Source organism: Trachurus japonicus, chromosome 8 (genome assembly GCF_045865225.1).
Source record: "Trachurus japonicus isolate A0001 chromosome 8, Traja_1.0".
Taxonomy (NCBI): Eukaryota; Metazoa; Chordata; class Actinopteri; order Carangiformes; family Carangidae; genus Trachurus; species Trachurus japonicus.
This window is the reverse complement of record NC_140914.1, coordinates 31,265,503-31,286,706: the sequence shown is the minus strand read 5'-3', so window position 1 is coordinate 31,286,706 and position 21,204 is coordinate 31,265,503. Positions and strand designations below refer to the sequence as shown.

The window sequence follows — 21,204 nt, the reverse complement described above, 5'->3', positions numbered from 1 at the left end:
GATATTGTTCACTTCACCTGTTTTCTGTTACTGTAGCTTACTTCCCTCATGTAACTTTGGTCTGTAATATTGTGTGCGTGATAAACGTTCTTTGTTCACTGGGGATTTTATTTCATGGAGCAAAGTGCATCAGAGCAGATTAATTTATCCAGATAAGATTATAGTATCATATCCAACAGGTTATTGGTGATACAGTTCATAGTTTAACACCAACAGTTGTGTCGCAGTTTATTTTCTCCTGTGGCAGCTACGTGAAGAGGATGGTTATTTGTGTGCAGCTCCACTTACTGATGACTGGAGGCAGCTTTACCGCCTGAATCAGCCTGTGGAGGAGGCTGAGATGTGACACTGCTCTCACGCTGTCTGAGCCACTGAGTTTGTCCATACAGCCGCTGGAGAACAGCTGGGACTTTGTCTGTGGTGAGTGATCTGTCATTAGATTTACAGGACTGATGTGGACTCAGTGTGGCGGGCTGAGGGGCTCACAGAGTTTTTAATATGATGTTCAGAAAGACAGTAGCCTACTGTTACTGCCTATCATCAGTACAGTTATCAGGTAGGCTACTTGTACTTTTCCTTGTTGTGCTACTTCCTGCTTGTACTGTAACTGAGTTGAGGCCCAGTTGTTGTGTGTGTAATAATCAGCTGTAGCTTGTTTGATCCAGTGGTTTTCTACAGGGACGCTGTCCACACAGAGACTGTGTCACATCAACTCAGTGGATCTCAGTCCTTGTGTGTGTCAGTGGATGGAAACAGTGGTCCATGGATCATGTTGCTGGGCTGCTCTTCACTTCACTGCAGCTTCATGACGCCATCTAGTGGACTGATAGTAAAAGTACAGCAGCTGATGGCAGCTTCCTCTTCCTCACTGCTGTGTGACTGCATTCAACTGACACTGATGATGTAGCTGAAGCAGAGAAGAAGAGCCAATCAGTGGAGGAGCAGCTGGAGACATGATGGACATGTGAGCTGCTGTGCAGATGAATGATGTGTGTTTCCTCTGCAGGTGAAGCTACAAAGTGTGTGTGAGCTGATGTGGATGTGAGCTCAGCAGCATGGATCAGTGTGAGGACAGAGAGGAGGGAGCCCCTCCCTCTAAAACCACTCTGTGTGGGGGACGTCAGAGCCAGACCACAGGTCAAAGGTCAGAATTAAAACAGCCAGAAAGACTTTTCTCTCTAAAAGTCAGTTGTTGTGTTTATTAAAAGATTGAAGATGTTTTTTCATCAGTTTTTCTCCAACAGGCACATTTATCAGTTGTGTTGTTGTTTCAGGATCCAGCAGCAGAGACCAGACTCTCCTGAACCCAGCTGTCTGTCTTTAAAGAGCGACTGGTCAAAGGGAGGGTTCATTGACTTTAAAGGAGGACGTGGATCAGCTGATCAGATGTAAGACTAAACTAAATTTCAAAGCTTTTGACTTTGTGTTGAACGTGCTTCCCATGGAGTCAAAACTGCAGCTGCAGTAAAGAGTCCCTGCCTGAACATCCACATATTTAGTAATTCTCACAGTGCAGCCCAGTAGCAACAGGAAATGTGTCAGCACCTTCTAGGAAGTAGCCTAACCACTGGGTTAGAATGATCTTTTCATTTGTTCTAAATGTTCATGGTTTTGTTTCCACCTGGTAGAAGGAACATGGTGATGTTGGCTGCATCAAGTCGCCTTCTGGTGGCAGCTTTGAGGTGTGCATCAGCAAGGGGCCGATTAGTTTATTTCTAGTGAGTTCAGAGTGATGTCGGACACAGAGAGCAGAGACAGAGGATCACATCAGTTACAGGAGCTGAAGCAGAATCTCAGCAGCTGCTTCTTACAGGAGCAGACGAGAGAGAACAAGCAAAACTCAGGTAAAGATAGAAACTCATCATCTATACAGTAGTGGTTGTAGTGGCTATTTGTCCTCAGTGTCAATGATCAAAAAACTCAAAAATATCAAAACTATAATAAAACAAAATCAAATCAAACGGCCACTGAGACACCGACCTAGGGGGTGAATTTACCCAGGATAAACAGAGTCCATTGTCCAGGGAAAGAATAAAGTTTCTTAGGTATATTTTATTTATTTATTTTCCATCGGCAGACAAACAAACAAACAAAGAACAATGGCCCTTTGCCGTCTCTCTTGCCCTGGTAAAAACCATCAGCCCTCCCAGGTGCCTGGCCCAGCTATATGCCTGCCTACTAGGGCTGACCCGATTATCATATTTTGACAATCGAAGCTTCGAGGCCATAAAATCGATTTAAATCGAAGCTTCAACGGCTGGCCAGAGGTTGGCGGCAGCGGCGGTGGAGTGATTTTTTCACCACAGACATCTACTACCCTAACTTTTATAACTTGAAAATATAATAAAAAAAAAAAAATATGGCAGAAACAAATAAGGCTTTCAATTAAATTAATTTGATATATTAAGAGGAATTGCCCAACAACTTAAAAGTTTGCAATACAATTGAAGCGAGCCAGAGTCAGAAAAAAGGAAACAACATAAGCAACAAAAGAAGAGGCCAGGAGTCAGACTTCAACTACGCTACTTTCTTTTTATTCAAACGAACATGAATGTGCAATTATCAAATCGCATAAATGTGCAATAAAACAATTACTAAATAAACAAAAACCTCTAGAATTAATAAAAACTTACTAGTCGGCTGTTTACACCGACATAACAGCTGGCATTAAGACACACCAGCAACTCACGATTATGGCTTAATGGGGACATTTTTCTATCAACAAAAATATTTATATCAAATAAAAGCAAAATAATCCTAAATAGCCTATAAAATAAAATTCGAAAATCAAATCAGTGCCTCCACACTCAAACCAAACAGGCAATTTTTACAGCCGTTAATGTGCAATAATAAAATCACATACATGTGCAATAAAACAATTAAATTAAATTAAATTAAATTAAATTAAAGATCTCAGTAAGGCACGATCCTGGCTTCTGGGGACATTTTATATTCTTTTTTGTTAAATAACTGCTTAAAAATGTGCAATATCAAATACATTTAACCGTTATAACGACAATATCAACAAAACATGAATAAAAGCAAAATAAAATAAAATCGAAAATCAAATCAGATGCCTCCTCACTCAAACTTCATCGGCTAAATAACAGTCTAACAAAACAACAACAAAAAACGAGATGAAGTTGTTGAGGGGAAAATAAATAATAAACATGTGTGCCTGCCTGTAGCTCGATGACCCTCCAGGGTAACTTATTCTACTTGTCTTCACAGCCTACCTGGAGCAGATGCCTCTTGTGTGCGTTTTAAGTTGTGTGCAAGGAAAACTAAAGTGTCGACGTTTTATGGCAGCAGAGAACTCCGAGATTTGTTCACAATGAATCCAGCTTTGGAAAAAATGCGCTCGGCCGGAGTTGATGAGGCAGGGATGCAAAGCGACATTTGCAATCCGTGGGTAACGGCCCAAATTTTTTTGCACCACTCAAGAGGACCGCGATCAGATTTGGTTTTGTCCTGTAAAAAGTCCTCCAGTTCTCTTTTTGCACTAGCAACAGTCCCATCTCCATCATCAGGTGAATCTCCATCGTCATCCATAGACAGGAGGAGCCATATGCCTCTCCTGGTCAGTCTTTGGCCTTTTGGCGGCAGCACTAGGTCCTTCGTCTTCATCAGCTGTCGGCGCGTCTTGTTGTGCCAGTTCCTCGGCCAGTGTGTGCACCTCCTTGTACACTTGGTCTTTTTTTTCGTCTGACAGCCACTTCAAATGTTTGAAGCGGGGGTCAACTGCTGCACTAATGACAGCGGCCTCAGTTATTTCTTCCATTGCCCATCTCCTGTCAATTTCTTCCACCAGCGTTTTTTTCATTGCTATGATGGCATTGCTGTCTCCATCTTGTGCGCAAAGGTGTCGTTTTTTTATGTTTGTCAGCATAGGTATAACTGCCGACAAGGACACATTTTCCTCTTTCGACAAAAGCTCCGTGAGGGTGACGAATGGCTTGAGGACCGAGACAGTGTCCTCCGCAATGGTCCACTGGTCCGTTGTCAGGTCTAGTGTTCGGTCAGACTTTTTGGTAACGTGTGAGGACAGAGAGGAGGGAGCCCCTCCCTCTAAAACCACTCTGTGTGGGGGACGTCAGAGCCAGACCACAGGTCAAAGGTCAGAATTAAAACAGCCAGAAAGACTTTTCTCTCTAAAAGTCAGTTGTTGTGTTTATTAAAAGATTGAAGATGTTTTTTCATCAGTTTTTCTCCAACAGGCACATTTATCAGTTGTGTTGTTGTTTCAGGATCCAGCAGCAGAGACCAGACTCTCCTGAACCCAGCTGTCTGTCTTTAAAGAGCAACTGGTCAAAGGGAGGGTTCATTGACTTTAACCCTTTGATGCACAACATATGCACACCCCCTCTAATGCGCAACATGGGTCTAAAATGACCCGCATTCATTTTCCATGTGAATTCATGCTGGGTGAGTGTTTCTTTGTGGTATCTTTTAAAATCAATAAATTTTATGATTGAATCCTCCAAGTATCATTTGAATATCTTGTTTTTAATTAGTACAGGGTGTTATTTCCATTTTTACTTTCTTATTTTATGAACAAATAGACAAAAAGTCTCAGAGAGTGGACCAGTTAGCTAGCTAGCTGTTGACATTTCTACATTCTACTGTATTAGTTAACTACAGTAGAACATGTCAACAGCTAGCTAGGTAGGTAGCTGTTGACATGTTCTAGCTGGTGTCTACAATAGAATATTATTATATTGTTGTCACCAGCTAGAACATGTCATCATGTTAACAGTTAGCTAACTTGCTAATATTAAGGTATTTCCCTTTATGACAAGTAATGTAGCTACTTATTCAAGGTAACTAAAACCTTATCAATTATGCACAGTTATCTTTAATGAGTCATCAAATGTTTCTTTAGGTAAATTGGAATAATTGTAAAACAAGTAAATATGATTATATGTGCTTAAAAAACAATATTTACTTAAGAAAATGATAAATACTGTGCAGTGATTTCAAAGATATAACATTGAAATAGCCTACTCAGATAGAATAAACTATGGCTAGCTGTTGACCACAGTAGAATATGTCAACAGAGCTATTAATGGGGGAAAAAGGACAAGTAATGACTAGTCATTATTGTAATCAAGGAAACAATTGTCTGTTGTTGGTATAGATAGTGAGGGAATGCTAAAATTAAAGTATTCTTGCTATACTTGTTTTTTCAACTGGTCCACTCACTGAGACATTTTTGTTCATTTTTGTTCACAAGTAAGAGATGAAAAATGGAAATAATGACCCCACTAATAAAAAACAAGATATTAAATAATACTTGGAACATTCAATCATAAAATAGATAGATTTCAAAAGTTACAGCAAATAAACTATCACTCAGCATGAAATCACATTGGAAATGAATGTGGGTCATTTTAGACCCATGTTGCGCATTAGAGGGGTAGTGATACAAAATGTGTTTTTATTAAAAAAGTGAAAAAGTAAAAAATAAAATAAGGATGTATTATGATCAAAAACAAGTTAATTGAGGAATACCTGGAATTCTATATGATGAAATAAATTTTTCGCAAAGATATAGCACAAAAAAACTCACTCGGGTCTATTTAGACCCATGTTGTGCATCAAAGGGTTAAAGGAGGACGTGGATCAGCTGATCAGATGTAAGACTAAACTAAATTTCAAAGCTTTTGACTTTGTGTTGAACGTGCTTCCCATGGAGTCAAAACTGCAGCTGCAGTAAAGAGTCCCTGCCTGAACATCCACATATTTAGTAATTCTCACAGTGCAGCCCAGTAGCAACAGGAAATGTGTCAGCACCTTCTAGGAAGTAGCCTAACCACTGGGTTAGAATGATCTTTTCATTTGTTCTAAATGTTCATGGTTTTGTTTCCACCTGGTAGAAGGAACATGGTGATGTTGGCTGCATCAAGTCGCCTTCTGGTGGCAGCTTTGAGGTGTGCATCAGCAAGGGGCCGATTAGTTTATTTCTAGTGAGTTCAGAGTGATGTCGGACACAGAGAGCAGAGACAGAGGATCACATCAGTTACAGGAGCTGAAGCAGAATCTCAGCAGCTGCTTCTTACAGGAGCAGACGAGAGAGAACAAGCAAAACTCAGGTAAAGATAGAAACTCATCATCTATACAGTAGTGGTTGTAGTGGCTATTTGTCCTCAGTGTCAATGATCAAAAAACTCAAAAATATCAAAACTATAATAAAACAAAATCAAATCAAACGGCCACTGAGACACCGACCTAGGGGGTGAATTTACCCAGGATAAACAGAGTCCATTGTCCAGGGAAAGAATAAAGTTTCTTAGGTATATTTTATTTATTTATTTTCCATCGGCAAACAAACAAACAAAGAACAATGGCCCTTTGCGGTCTCTCTTGCCCTGGTAAAAACCATCAGCCCTCCCAGGTGCCTGGCCCAGCTATATGCCTGCCTACTAGGGCTGACCCGATTATCATATTTTGACAATCGAAGCTTCGAGGCCATAAAATCGATTTAAATCGAAGCTTCAACGGCTGGCCAGAGGTTGGCGGCAGCGGCGGTGGAGTGATTTTTTCACCACAGACATCTACTACCCTAACTTTTATAACTTGAAAATATAATTAAAAAAAAAAAATATGGCAGAAACAAATAAGGCTTTCAATTAAATTAATTTGATATATTAAGAGGAATTGCCCAACAACTTAAAAGTTTGCAATACAATTGAAGCGAGCCAGAGTCAGAAAAAAGGAAACAACATAAGCAACAAAAGAAGAGGCCAGGAGTCAGACTTCAACTACGCTACTTTCTTTTTATTCAAACGAGCATGAATGTGCAATTATCAAATCGCATAAATGTGCAATAAAACAATTACTAAATAAACAAAAACCTCTAGAATTAATAAAAACTTACTAGTCGGCTGTTTACACCGACATAACAGCTGGCATTAAGACACACCAGCAACTCACGATTATGGCTTAATGGGGACATTTTTCTATCAACAAAAATATTTATATCAAATAAAAGCAAAATAATCCTAAATAGCCTATAAAATAAAATTCGAAAATCAAATCAGTGCCTCCACACTCAAACCAAACAGGCAATTTTTACAGCCGTTAATGTGCAATAATAAAATCACATACATGTGCAATAAAACAATTAAATTAAATTAAATTAAATTAAATTAAATTAAATTAAAGATCTCAGTAAGGCACGATCCTGGCTTCTGGGGACATTTTATATTCTTTTTTGTTAAATAACTGCTTAAAAATGTGCAATATCAAATACATTTAACCGTTATAACGACAATATCAACAAAACATGAATAAAAGCAAAATAAAATAAAATCGAAAATCAAATCAGATGCCTCCTCACTCAAACTTCATCGGCTAAATAACAGTCTAACAAAACAACAACAAAAAACGAGATGAAGTTGTTGAGGGGAAAATAAATAATAAACATGTGTGCCTGCCTGTAGCTCGATGACCCTCCAGGGTAACTTATTCTACTTGTCTTCACAGCCTACCTGGAGCAGATGCCTCTTGTGTGCGTTTTAAGTTGTGTGCAAGGAAAACTAAAGTGTCGACGTTTTATGGCAGCAGAGAACTCCGAGATTTGTTCACAATGAATCCAGCTTTGGAAAAAATGCGCTCGGCCGGAGTTGATGAGGCAGGGATGCAAAGCGACATTTGCAATCCGTGGGTAACGGCCCAAATTTTTTTGCACCACTCAAGAGGACCGCGATCAGATTTGGTTTTGTCCTGTAAAAAGTCCTCCAGTTCTCTTTTTGCACTAGCAACAGTCCCATCTCCATCATCAGGTGAATCTCCATCGTCATCCATAGACAGGAGGAGCCATATGCCTCTCCTGGTCAGTCTTTGGCCTTTTGGCGGCAGCACTAGGTCCTTCGTCTTCATCAGCTGTCGGCGCGTCTTGTTGTGCCAGTTCCTCGGCCAGTGTGTGCACCTCCTTGTACACTTGGTCTTTTTTTTCGTCTGACAGCCACTTCAAATGTTTGAAGCGGGGGTCAACTGCTGCACTAATGACAGCGGCCTCAGTTATTTCTTCCATTGCCCATCTCCTGTCAATTTCTTCCACCAGCGTTTTTTTCATTGCTATGATGGCATTGCTGTCTCCATCTTGTGCGCAAAGGTGTCGTTTTTTTATGTTTGTCAGCATAGGTATAACTGCCGACAAGGACACATTTTCCTCTTTCGACAAAAGCTCCGTGAGGGTGACGAATGGCTTGAGGACCGAGACAGTGTCCTCCGCAATGGTCCACTGGTCCGTTGTCAGGTCTAGTGTTCGGTCAGACTTTTTGGTAACGTGTGAGGACAGAGAGGAGGGAGCCCCTCCCTCTAAAACCACTCTGTGTGGGGGACGTCAGAGCCAGACCACAGGTCAAAGGTCAGAATTAAAACAGCCAGAAAGACTTTTCTCTCTAAAAGTCAGTTGTTGTGTTTATTAAAAGATTGAAGATGTTTTTTCATCAGTTTTTCTCCAACAGGCACATTTATCAGTTGTGTTGTTGTTTCAGGATCCAGCAGCAGAGACCAGACTCTCCTGAACCCAGCTGTCTGTCTTTAAAGAGCGACTGGTCAAAGGGAGGGTTCATTGACTTTAAAGGAGGACGTGGATCAGCTGATCAGATGTAAGACTAAACTAAATTTCAAAGCTTTTGACTTTGTGTTGAACGTGCTTCCCATGGAGTCAAAACTGCAGCTGCAGTAAAGAGTCCCTGCCTGAACATCCACATATTTAGTAATTCTCACAGTGCAGCCCAGTAGCAACAGGAAATGTGTCAGCACCTTCTAGGAAGTAGCCTAACCACTGGGTTAGAATGATCTTTTCATTTGTTCTAAATGTTCATGGTTTTGTTTCCACATGGTAGAAGGAACATGGTGATGTTGGCTGCATCAAGTCGCCTTCTGGTGGCAGCTTTGAGGTGTGCATCAGCAAGGGGCCGATTAGTTTATTTCTAGTGAGTTCAGAGTGATGTCGGACACAGAGAGCAGAGACAGAGGATCACATCAGTTACAGGAGCTGAAGCAGAATCTCAGCAGCTGCTTCTTACAGGAGCAGACGAGAGAGAACAAGCAAAACTCAGGTAAAGATAGAAACTCATCATCTATACAGTAGTGGTTGTAGTGGCTATTTGTCCTCAGTGTCAATGATCAAAAAACTCAAAAATATCAAAACTATAATAAAACAAAATCAAATCAAACGGCCACTGAGACACCGACCTAGGGGGTGAATTTACCCAGGATAAACAGAGTCCATTGTCCAGGGAAAGAATAACGTTTCTTAGGTTTATTTTATTTATTTATTTTCCATCGGCAAACAAACAAACAAAGACAATGGCCCTTTGCCGTCTCTCTTGCCCTGGTAAAAACCATCAGCCCTCCCAGGTGCCTGGCCCAGCTATATGCCTGCCTACCCATATATGGAAACTCAGTGTGCTCCAGCTACCCAGTACCTTCAAAATAAAACCATTGTTAAATACCCAGATAAACTCAAACAATACTAAATATCATAAGAAAACTAAAGGTGTATTCCTCAAAACTAAACCACAAAAAATAACATAACTAAATAATAAGGGATTAAATATTACAAATATAACAAATATCTCTAACAGTGGTTCTCAAACTTTTTTACACCAAGGACCTCTAAATTGACACAAATTAGACCACGGACCCCCGTTGGACAAACCTTTTGCACAAACACCAGACATACACAAATATTTGTTCTGAGACTGAAGAACCTTACTTTTTTAGTCAATGTACGTTTAAATTAGGGTCAGTGGTGTGAATTTTTGGAAAGATTATAGAGAAATAGTTTTTAAAAATCTTAGATTTTCTCAAAAAAGTGGTAAAATTAAAGTTTCTCCAAAAAAGTTCTAGAAAAAAGTTTTAAAAAATAAAATAAGTGGTAATTGAAAAAAAAAATGTTAAAGATTCTAGAAAAAAGTGGTACAATTTCAAGAAAAGGCTGGGGACCCATAAGGATGCCACTTTGAGAAACATTGATCTACAGAACAAAACAAAGAGAAAAATCTTTCTGAGGTGAAAAAATCCATCATCATCATTGTTTACAGCTTTTGTTTACAGGAATAAGGAAACAAATGTTTTTTATTACAGTTCAGGTTTTTGCTGTGTTCATTTCTTGGAAAATCTTAACATCAGTTGTGTTGTTGTTTCAGGATTCCTGAACCCAGCTGTCTGCCTTTAAAGAGCGACCAGTCAACGGGAAGGCTCATTTATTTTAAAGGAGGACGTGGATCAGCTGATCAGATGTAAGCTCTAACTGACAGCCAGACTCAGGTTATTGTAGAAAAGAACCTCTTTGTACGACGTGTTGTTGGGCCAGGTCTGAAACCAAAGTGTCTCTGTCTGTTGTGAACGTCCTCAGGGGACATATAAAGTCCATCTTGTATTATCTCTCTGTACTGATGTTGACTTGACACTGATTCCTCCACAGAGTGGACCAGGAGAGCTCAGAGGTTCCCAGTGGTCAGTCTGCCCAGCAGCATCAAACACACCTGGACTCCATATTTATGGTGAGGACATGTCCAACAGCTGCTGTTACATCTGTTGTGTTCACCATCATCTCCATGCTGCACTTTGACACCAGTGGATTGCCAGTCTGTCCAACATGGATCTGATGTTTGGCTCCATGGTTTTAGTTTGATGCTGTCACTCATAGAGTTTCTGTTCCAGCTGCTGGAGGAGAACATGGTCACTTTTGTCAAGAACGAGCTGAAGAAGATCCACAAGGCTCTGAGTCCAGATTACCCAGAATGCTCAGGGAGTCAGAGGGAGGATGAAGAGGTGATGGACTGCGAGGATGAAGAGCAGAGGAGGAGCAGCAGAGAGGCATTAGTGAAGATCACAGTGAACCTCCTGAGGAGTATGAAGCAGGAGGAGCTGGCTGAGCGTCTGCAGAGCAGTAAGAGGATTTCTCTAAAGATTCAACATGATGGACAAATGAGACGCTCACTGACATCAACACATGGACGGAAACACGTTCATATAGTCGTTATTATATTTTCTTATTTGTCTGATTTCTTGTGTTTTCATTCAGAACATTTTGCTGCAGTTTGTCGACATAAACTCAAATCTGCCCTGAAGAAGAAGTTCCGGTGTGTGTTTGAGGGGATCTCTAAAGCAGGAAACCCAACTCTTCTGAACCAGATCTACACAGAGCTCTACATAACAGAGGGAGGGGCTGGAGGGGTCAATGATGAACATGAGGTCAGACAGATTGAAACAGCGTCCAGGAAACCAGACAGACCAGAAACAACCATCAGACAAGAAGACATCTTCAAAGCCCCACGTGGAAGAGACCGACCAATCAGAACAGTGATGACAAAGGGAGTGGCTGGCATTGGGAAAACAGTCTTAACACAGAAGTTCACTCTGGACTGGGCTGAAGACAAAGACAACCAGGACATACACTTCACATTTCCCTTCACCTTCAGAGAGCTGAATGTGCTGAAAGAGAAAAAGTTCAGCTTGGTGGAACTTGTTCATCACTTCTTCACTGAAACCAAAGAAGCAGGAATCAGCAGGTTTGATCAGTTCCAGGTCGTCTTCATCTTTGACGGTCTGGACGAGTGTCGACTGCCTCTGGACTTCCACAACACTGAGATCCTGACTGATGTGACAGAGTCCACCTCAGTCAACGTGCTGCTGACCAACCTCATCAGGGGGAACCTGCTGCCCTCTGCTCGCCTCTGGATAACCACACGACCTGCAGCAGCTAATCAGATCCCTCCTCAGTGTGTTGACATGGTGACAGGGGTCAGAGGGTTCACTGACCACCAGAAGAAGGAGTACTTCAGGAAGAGGTTCAGAGATCAGCAGCAGGCCAGAAAGATCATCTCTCACATCAAGACATCACGAAGCCTCCACATCATGTGCCACATCCCAGTCTTCTGCTGGATCACTGCTACAGTTCTGGAGGAGGTGTTGAAGACCAGAGAGGGAGGAGAGCTGCCCAAGACCCTGACTGAGATGTACATCCACTTCCTGGTGGTTCAGTCCAAAGTGAAGAAGGTCAAGTATGATGGAGGAGCTGAGACAGATTCACACTGGAGTCCAGAGAGCAAGAAGATGATCAAGTCTCTGGGAAAACTGGCTTTTGAGCAGCTGCAGAAAGGAAACCTGATCTTCTATGAATCAGACCTGACAGAGTGTGGCATCGATATCAGAGCAGCCTCAGTGTACTCAGGAGTGTTGACACAGATCTTTAAAGAAGAGAGCGGCCTGTACCAGGACAAGGTGTTCTGCTTCATCCATCTGAGTGTTCAGGAGTTTCTGGCTGCTCTTCATGTCCATCTGACCTTCATCAACTCTGGACTCAACCTGATGTCACAACAACAAACAACATATCGGTGGTCTCAAGTGTTTGGAGACACATCTAAACCTTTCTACCAGAGCGCTGTGGACGAGGCCTTACAGAGTCCAAATGGACACCTGGACTTGTTCCTCCGCTTCCTCCTGGGTCTTTCACTTAAGACCAATCAAACTCTCCTACGAGGTCAGATGACTCAAACAGGAAGTAACTCACGGTCCAATCAGAAAACAGTCCAGTACATTAAGAAGAAGATTGAAGAGACACCCTCTGCAGAGAAAAGCATCAACCTGTTCCACTGTCTGAATGAACTGAATGATGGTTCTCTAGTGGAGGAGATCCAACAGTCCCTGAGATCAGGACATCTCTCCACAGATAAACTGTCTCCTGCTCAATGGTCGGCTCTGGTCTTCATCTCACTGTCATCAGGTGAAGATATGGATGAGTTTGACCTGAAGAAATACTGTGCTTCAGATGAAGCTCTTCTGAGGCTGCTGCCAGTGGTCAAAGCCTCTAACGAAGCTCTGTAAGTGTAGAGATAGTTGGATTTATTCATCATCATATAAAAACACTTCTGTCTTTTTAACAGGACAGAAAATAAATTACTTTCTTTTTGAATTTCTCATGACCATCTCTTCAGACTGAACAGCTGTAACCTCTCAGAGAGAAGCTGTGAAGCTCTGTCGTCAGTCATCAGCTCCCAGTCCTCTAGTCTGAGACACCTGGACCTGAGTAACAACAACCTGCAGGACTCAGGAGTGAGGCTGCTGTCTGGTGGACTGGAGAGTCCACACTGTAGACTGGAGACTCTGGACCTGAGTAACAACAACCTGCAGGACTCAGGAGTGAGGCTGCTGTCTGGTGGACTGGAGAGTCCACACTGTAGACTGGAGACTCTCAGGTGAGGATCCATCCAGCTGTTTATCTGATGACATTTGAACACAGCAGCAGGTGTTGACAGAGGGTTCCTGTGTGTTGTTGTGTGTGTTCAGTCTGTCAGGATGTCTGATCACAGAGGAAGGCTGTGCTTCTCTGGCCTCAGCTCTGAGCTCCAACCCCTCCCATCTGAGAGAGCTGGACCTGAGCTACAATCATCCAAGAGCCTCGGGAGTGAAGCTGCTGTCTGCTGGACTGGAGAATCCAGACTGGAGACTGGGCACTCTCAGGTATGGAGAGGCTGCTGCAGCCACACACACTGTCTGATAGAGGAGGAGGAGCTGGAACATTTTCTATGACCTTTTTCAAAGGAGGTTAAATCGAAAGCAACTGGACTTAGTTATTTGTCTAGGAAGACGTTTCACCTCTCATCCAAGAGGCTTCATCAGTTCATGTACGCATCTGACCAGGCTGGGACTGGTCCAACTATCTGGTGTGGAGACTCACTATTTAACCTCTTGTGTGGGCGTTCACAAGGGTGATGATGTCACTGGTTCCCTTTTGTGCTCCAAGTGCCAACGACAGTCGTTTAAATGACTGCCTTTGATGGAAGGTTGGTTTCGACTTCGTTAGTGCCCTATTGTGTTATAACGACAGTCGTTGGAGTCACTTGCCACTTGTGAACAGTGGTTGTTCTTTGAGGCTAGATTGTTGAATCTCCTGGGAAGGGATGAAAGGGCAGCATTGTAAATTGGAGATAGGTGGTGTCTCAGGCCACCTCCCCTGTTGAGGGATGGTTTCTCTACTTTTACAAAAATAGCTTCTTTAACTCCTCTTTCGAACCATCTGTCCTCTCTGTCTAGGATTTGGACATTGCTGTCCTCAAAGGAGTGGGCTTTCTCCTTGAGATGTAAATGGACAGCAGAGTCCAGTCCTGAGGCGTTTTCTCTCCTGTGTTGGGCCATGCGTTTATGCAGTGGTTGTTTTGTTTCTCCAATGTAGAGGTCTTTGCATTCCTCGTTGCATTGGACTGCATACACCAGATTGGACTGCATACACCAGATTGCTTAAAAGCAATCTGGTGTATGCTTAAAAGCAATCTACTATGACCTGGGCAAATGACCTGGGCAAATGAGAATATGCACCGGCTTATTTTCTATGACCCCGGCTTATTTTCTATGACCCCATTCACACCTGGTCACACCTGGTATTAACATCTGTCTCAGGTGATCGATGCATTGATGACATCAGATCCCATCACTCAGACCATATCCATATGAGAGGTGGTGTAGGCCACAGTGAAGCTCTGCCCACTCCACTGACGTCCTCTGTCCCAGTCTGACTCGTCCCAACACAGTTTATACTGAAGCCAAAATCTTTGAGTGTTTTAAACATGAGCTGTGCAGGTTCCATCAGTCACAGTGATGAACTACTGGGATCAGGAGTTTCTCCTCATGATGACTTCAGTGTCTCATCATGACTCACTGTGTCATATTCAGGAGAAGAGATGTCAGTGATGAAAGCAGCTGTTGGCAGCTGTGCTCTGTGTCTCTCCAGATGTTTGGATCAGACTTTATTTCAGAGTGTATCAGGAAACATTTCATCTGCAGCTGGTTGAACTGTTCCTGAACCAACAGAGTGTTTGAGCTGAACAGTGCCAGAGACTGTAGACACCTGTTGAGTGTGGACACATTAATAACATCACAGCAACAAGAATCAAACCATGTCCACTGCTCAGAGACATTCGTCTCCCAGCGTCTCCAACCAAGGAGGAAATGCGAGACAGAAATCAGGCGGCACCATCAGGTCTCTGTCTGGTCAGATATTGATGATCAATAATCAGCTCAGTCTCGCTGAGATCCTGATCTTGTCCTGATGAGATGTGTTGTTGTGTTGAGGAGACAGTAAATCACAAGTGGCCTGGAGCTGTCAATCAGAAGAACAGTGTAATAATCAGTGTCTGTGGCTGAATGTGTGTGTGTGTGTGTGGGTGTGGGTGATCAAACAGATTTCTCTGCTTCCTCTGGACTCTGAAAAATGTGTGGACAGGTTTGATGGAGCTCAGGGGCTTCATTTATCAAAGAGGGTGTAAAACTGCTACTAAAGTTTTGCGTACGGCGAAAAGACGAAAATGGCGTACACCCGAAATATTTACACCTTTTTCAGATCAATCAAACTGTGCGTACGCACAACTCTCTGCAATTTCCCTTTGATAAATCACACCGGACCCAAGAATGGTGCACACGTAGTTCAGACCAGACGCGACGCGATTGCTCGCGCCGTGCAGTTATCGTTTCGGCGTCTGTTCTATTTTATGCGCGAGCCGCGAGCAATCGCGTCAATCTTGGCAGGAAGTCACACACGAAACAACGAGAGAATCCGGTCAATTTTCAAAATAAAACACTTTTCAAAATAAAATACAGTGATTGACAAATGTGACCGTATTTATATTGGTCAGACTCACAACAGAGAGCAAGAGAGATGAAAACACACACACAGGATAGGGAGACACGGAGTGGGCTGGCTGGCAAAACACACAAACAAACAGGGAAAGAGCGAGAGAGAGAGAGAGAGAGAGAGAGAGAGAGAGGCAGAGATGAGTTGTTGTAAAGTGAAGGACGACGTGAAATTCATCTTGGAAGTGAAGTACAGGGAGTTGTGTGACCCACAGCACACGGTGTTATAATTATATGAGGTTATTTACTTATCCATGATGTAAAAAAACACAGCTCTGAATGTGAGTAAACAACAGCTGAGGGGCAGAGGCGCTCGCGACCGCCGCGGAGAAATCAGCGTCTGGTGTGAACTGGAGGGACGCGGTTCGCGCGCGATTTCCGCGGCCGCTTCGCTTCACGGCGCTTCCGCGTCCGGTGTGAACCAGGCGTTACTCCACCCCCGGAACGCCTAAAGGTGGTTTTCAGATGACGTCACGTGGAACGTCACGACTGCAGATGGAGGGCAGGAAGTGTTTTGCCCGCAGGAAAACAATAGGAAAATGCCTACTGTCTGCGCTGTCTACGGCTGTTCAAAACGGTCAAACCGGGAAAATCAAAAAAGTTACTTGAGAGTGCCTAAGGTAGTAAGACATAAAGGACTCAAATTTCAACAACTGACCGTAAAACGGTGTGTGGGAAGGACGGAAGTGACCATAGTAAACAAACGGTGTCCCAGCCTGTTCAATACATATTTAATATATATTTAAGCATCAACGATATTCAGCCAAACCCACATAGTTTGAAACAACGTTCAAAACACACACAGCCAGTGTCACAACTAAGCATATAAAGCCCGCTAGCTTAATGCTAACGTATATGTAAAACACCATAGACAGGCTAACAGAAATTAGCATGCAGTTTACAGCCAGTAAAGCTGCTAAAAACTGTTTTAATTGTGGCTTTAGCGCTGTTAACACGTCACCGTTTAATCCAGAGTCTGTGGTCAGTTTATAACGCTGGGGAATTTGCTCCGATGTCTGTTTTGGGAGAAGTGCAGAGTCTGTGTGAGCCCCGACCGGGGACCAGGGCAGCGGCTGTCACAGCAGCAGCAGCTGCTCTACTGAGCTGATCTGCCGGGGCCGACCATCCTCCTCCCGGAGGAGGAAACGAGCCAAGTAACGTATCCGCAATGCTTTTAGAGGTTTACCGCTGAGATTAATGCTGGTCTCATTGATGAAATTTAACTGTGGCAGTGGCATTAGTTTGTTTGAATGAAAAGTGAGCAGGGCTGCTTCTGGGCTAAGGACTGAAATCACCACATTTACGTAAATTAATAAATGTTTTACAATGAACCGATCAGTCTAATACATTTTATTTTGTTAAATCGACACGGTTACTGTACATGGCAAAGATTATTACCACTTTATGACTTAAAATTACTCGGTATTTCTATGGGAGTCCTATGGGAGTGTCGCCACTCTGTTATATCAATCGCTCTGGTCGAGGCGGTGTGTTTCACTGCTTCCTTTCTCCCGATTTAAGGTTGTATGGATCGTATCCAATATATTTCTCTAATTTTTGGTGATACCTGCTACGTGCAGGCTCGACCAAAAGCTTCGGAGTACTCGCTTTCCATTATTTTCAGGCACCGCTCTCCACTTCCTGCCCTCCATCTGACATCGCCCCGCCCCCTTCGCGTCATCATAACCACGTGACTGAAAACAAGCTATACAACTATATATGGTCAGCACGTGCATATTTAATTAGCCATGTGCACTCTGTGGAGCGGCTACAAAGTGACAACAAAGTGACAACTGAGACAACGGGCGGAGGGTGGGGGAAAGAAGCGGAACTACATACACGGCGATATCGGGAAATAAATCAGTCAGAAAAATGATCTTGCATTTTAATAAGCTACAATAAAAACCAAAACCTCCCAAATCTCAACAAACAGGAGCAGAAAGAAGAATAATCTTATGTAATCTGCCCCTTTATCCCAGAAAAACTTTTTTTTACACCTAGATGTTAAAACAATAAGCAGGATTTCCACGATAGTTACCATTACTTTGCATGCCTTTCCACTACACAGTTACAGCTGGAGACGCACCTTGATTATGCACTCGCAGCCTCGGCTGATGTTTTCTTTGCTCCCGTTTTGTTCGTTAAGTTGTGTCTAATAAACAGTCTTGTCTGCAAAACTTAGTTGGATATGTGCAGATCCATTTATTTTCAAAAACAATAAAACAAAATGTATAGAACAAAGAACTCAAAATGCCGCCAGCCTGCGGTCAAAAAATATTACACTTCCGGTGCGCCACACCTGAACTCCCAAGTGGGCACCTTAAATGTCCTCTCCTTATTACCCCACAGCGCCACTCAGGCGCACTGTGAAAATGGCTCCACCAACAGCTCTACTGGACTCGGTTTAGGTCATTTTCCATTAACGTTACGTTGTCTCAGTCTTTATTCTCTCGTCAGCTCCAAACACACGTGCACCTCGTTAATTCAGGTGACAGATTAATAACAGTCTAGGCTGCAGATCAGTGTGCGCTGCTGCCGATGTGTTTTTAAACTTGGCGAGTTTGATCCTTGTCAGACGTCACACTAGAGTGTGTAAAAGCAAAAAAGCAAAATCCTCAATCCGCTCTGTTTATCAATTAACATATAGCCTAGTGTTATTATAGAGCGGGTTGGATTGCCAGCATCAACGGTCCACCACTACCACAATTACTTCAAAAGATCCTACTGTGCTCTTCTAAATGTACACCGCTCCTCTCTCCCTCTCACACTGCAGTTCTCTGACTCAGCAACGGTGTCGCCAATTCCTCCTGTTCCTCAAAAAAGGCGTACGCCAGGGTCAAAATGGGTGTAAATGTCCGCACTTTTCCCCGTCAGGTTTTGGCTTGATAGATCCCAAATTTGGCGGAGAAAAGTGCGTACGCACAAAACGGGGGAAAAGGGTGTAAAAAAAAGGTGTATCCACAATGATAAATGAGGCCCCAGGACTGCTTTATTCCACATGATGTGACTGATCACAGTGAGTCAGTGTGTTGCAGCTGATCTGTGTGAAGAGCAGAGAAGAGTCATTGATCATGAGATCCTGATCCGTCCTCTCACTGTGATCAGATGGTTTCTATTAGAGCTCCTTCATCCACTCACTGGTGCTGTGGCTCCTGTGGAAACCTGCTCACAGCCTCATTCTTCAGCTTCCTGTGGGGTTTTCTTCAAACAAACACAAGTTGTGTTCACACTCAGTGTTTCTCACTAAACTCAATCAGTGTTTCATTGAGCTCTAACAAACGTGTCGAGTGTGTTTCCTTCCTCATCAAACACTGAAACTACCACTCTTGTTCTTCTTCTGCCTCCACCTGTTGTGTCTTCATCTTATTTGCTGTGACGTGTGTTTGTGCAGCTTGAGAGTCAGAGAGTGAAAGTGTGTGTCTCACACTGAAGTGACATCACATGGAGAAAACAAATGATGAAGTGTTTCCTCCTCGTCTCCTCCTGCTCTGTATTATCACTAGATAAAGACTCCAGCTCCTTCTTCTCTGTGCTCAGTGTTCATCCATACATACCAGCCTCCATGTGAACACAGTGATAAAACAGTAAATGGACTTTCACTTATACAGCGCTTTTCTAGTCTATCTATTGCAAGTCTGTCCGTCCTGGGTGAGGGATCCCTCCTCTGTTGCTCACCCTGAGGTTTCTCCAATTTTTCCCTGTTAAAAGGGTTTTCTATGGAGTTTTTCCTCAGTGGATGTGAGGGTCTAAGGACAGAGGATGTTGATTGTGATGCCATGTAAAGCCCTTTGAGACAAACTGTTTGTAAAAACGGGCTATACAAATAAAATTGCCTTGCCTTGCCTTGCCCTGAGCCACATCATTGGTGGGCGTGGCTTCATGTGTTACCCACCTGAGACTTTTGAAGCAGAGGGGGAGGAGGAGGTGTTGTGTTGTTGTTGGACCTGAACTGAAATCTGATGAATTAAACCAGAGTGTGTGTGTGAGAGCATGTAATATCCGTGTGTGCATGCTAACAGAGAATGTGCTGCTCTGACCCCCCTCCTCCTTTCAGGGTGGAGCCTGCTGGAGTCCGATGGTTGACACCAGGTCTGAGGAAGTGTAAGTGTGTTTTGACTTTGAGCAGCACATTCAACCATCTTCACACTGTCACATCACTGACCTCATGAGTCTTCATCAAACTGTCAATAACTGATCAATGATCAATAACTGCAGCTGTGTCTTGTTCTCTCCATCAGATTCCTGTCCACTCACAATCAACACAAACACAGTAAACAGAAGAATCAAACTGTCTGACAACAACAGGAAGGCGACATTTGTGGAGGATCAACAGTCATATCCTGATCATCCAGACAGATTTGACCAGTGTCCTCAGCTGCTGTGTTCAACTGGTCTGACTGGTCGCTGCTACTGGGAGGTTGAGAGGAGAGGAGACGTTCATGTATCAGTGAGTTACAGAGGAATCAGCAGGAAAGGAGCCAGTGATGGCTGTTTGTTTGGAAGGAACAATCAGTCCTGGAGTCTGTACTGCTCTGACGGTGGTTACTACGTCAGGCACAGTAACAGATCGACACCTATAACCTCCTCCTCCGCCTCCTCCTCCTCCTCCTCCTCCTCCTCCTCCTCCTCTGTCTCTACCAGAGTAGCAGTGTATGTGGACTGTCCTGCTGGCTCTCTGTCCTTCTACAGAGTCTCCTCTGACTCACTGATCCACATCTACACCTTCAACACCACCTTCACTAAACCTCTGTATCCTGGGTTTAGACTCTGTCCTGGTTCCTCAGTGAGTCTGTGTTAAGTGAATCGGAGTCTCCTCCTGTCACAGAAACCTTCTCACTGTTGAACAGACAGTTCAGTCTCTACATGTCTGTCTCTGTCTCTCACCATAGACTGTAAAAAGAATGGACGTAGCACCCGTGACATCACCCATTGGTTTGGGGGAGTCTGTTTTGTGCCGCTACTACGGGGGTTTGAACCGTGCCATGTTGGATTTTACTTGCCATATTTGGAGCGGTGCGGCCGTTAGTTGGCCGAGAACCCGCCCACTGGCCTCGTAGCAGCGGTCTCCGGACCTGTCACTCAACGTTTCCGCGCCCTAATTGGCCAGAATTTTAACCTAATAACAGTAAAACGGTAGAGTTTAAAAAAAATTCACCCCCCTCAGAGTGTGTGCGGGGGTAGAAACTATCGGTTGAGACCAAAAAAATAAGATGTACCAGGCTGTAAATATGTTTTTTTAAGCTGTAAAATCGGCGATTTTAACATGGGGCTCAGTTGGAGTTGCTCCCTTCTGGAGCCAGCCCCCAGCGACAGCCGAGGGGATTGCAGTTTTTTGAACGCGGAAGTGAGCTTCACTTCTCAGACCGACAACTGCCCCCTTGTCTCTCACTCTTGACATTTTAGTCAAATTAAAATTATTTTTTTTGAATTTCCAGCTTAGAGTCAGCCAAAACTGAGGGGTTTAGTTATTCTTTAAAGATAGAAGTGTCGATTATTACAGGACAAAAACCAGGGTGACTTTTACTCAGCTGCTGATGAAGGACGAGGCCTAATATC

The 21,204-nt window shown here is 43.3% G+C and overlaps 1 protein-coding gene across 2 annotated transcripts; it reads left to right on the top strand.

The window, feature by feature from the left end:
• The first annotated feature begins 208 nt into the window (after nucleotides 1–208).
• LOC146983742 (protein NLRC3-like) lies at nucleotides 209–20,446 on the top strand. 2 transcript variants are annotated; one of them, XM_085785179.1, is made up of 11 exons: nucleotides 209–420; nucleotides 1,007–1,144; nucleotides 1,275–1,388; nucleotides 8,502–8,615; nucleotides 10,442–10,520; nucleotides 10,681–10,909; nucleotides 11,045–12,842; nucleotides 12,957–13,217; nucleotides 13,309–13,482; nucleotides 19,703–19,749; nucleotides 19,887–20,446. In XM_085785179.1, exons 2-11 carry the CDS (start codon nucleotides 1,056–1,058, stop codon nucleotides 20,444–20,446), a joined length of 3,465 nt encoding a protein of 1,154 aa, XP_085641305.1. In that variant the 5' UTR covers nucleotides 209–420; nucleotides 1,007–1,055. The 2 variants fall into 2 exon arrangements, with proteins under 2 accessions (XP_085641305.1, XP_085641306.1); XM_085785180.1 differs by lacking the exons at nucleotides 209–420; nucleotides 1,007–1,144; nucleotides 1,275–1,388; nucleotides 8,502–8,615 and adding an exon at nucleotides 10,173–10,256 and having other exon boundaries at nucleotides 12,957–13,126; nucleotides 13,305–13,482.
• The last annotated feature ends 758 nt before the right edge of the window (nucleotides 20,447–21,204 follow it).

What these genes read in the sequence shown, in the direction of transcription:
- LOC146983742 (XM_085785179.1), top strand. Translation starts at nt 1,056, where the DNA reads ATGGATCAGTGTGAGGACAGAGAGGAGGGAGCCCCTCCCTCTAAAACC. An exon ending in AGCCAGACCACAGGTCAAAG is followed by an intron (nt 1,145 to 1,274) that starts GTCAGAATTAAA and finishes TTGTTGTTTCAG; the next exon opens with GATCCAGCAGCAGAGACCAG. An exon ending in GACACCAGGTCTGAGGAAGT is followed by an intron (nt 19,750 to 19,886) that starts GTAAGTGTGTTT and finishes TCTCTCCATCAG; the next exon opens with ATTCCTGTCCACTCACAATC.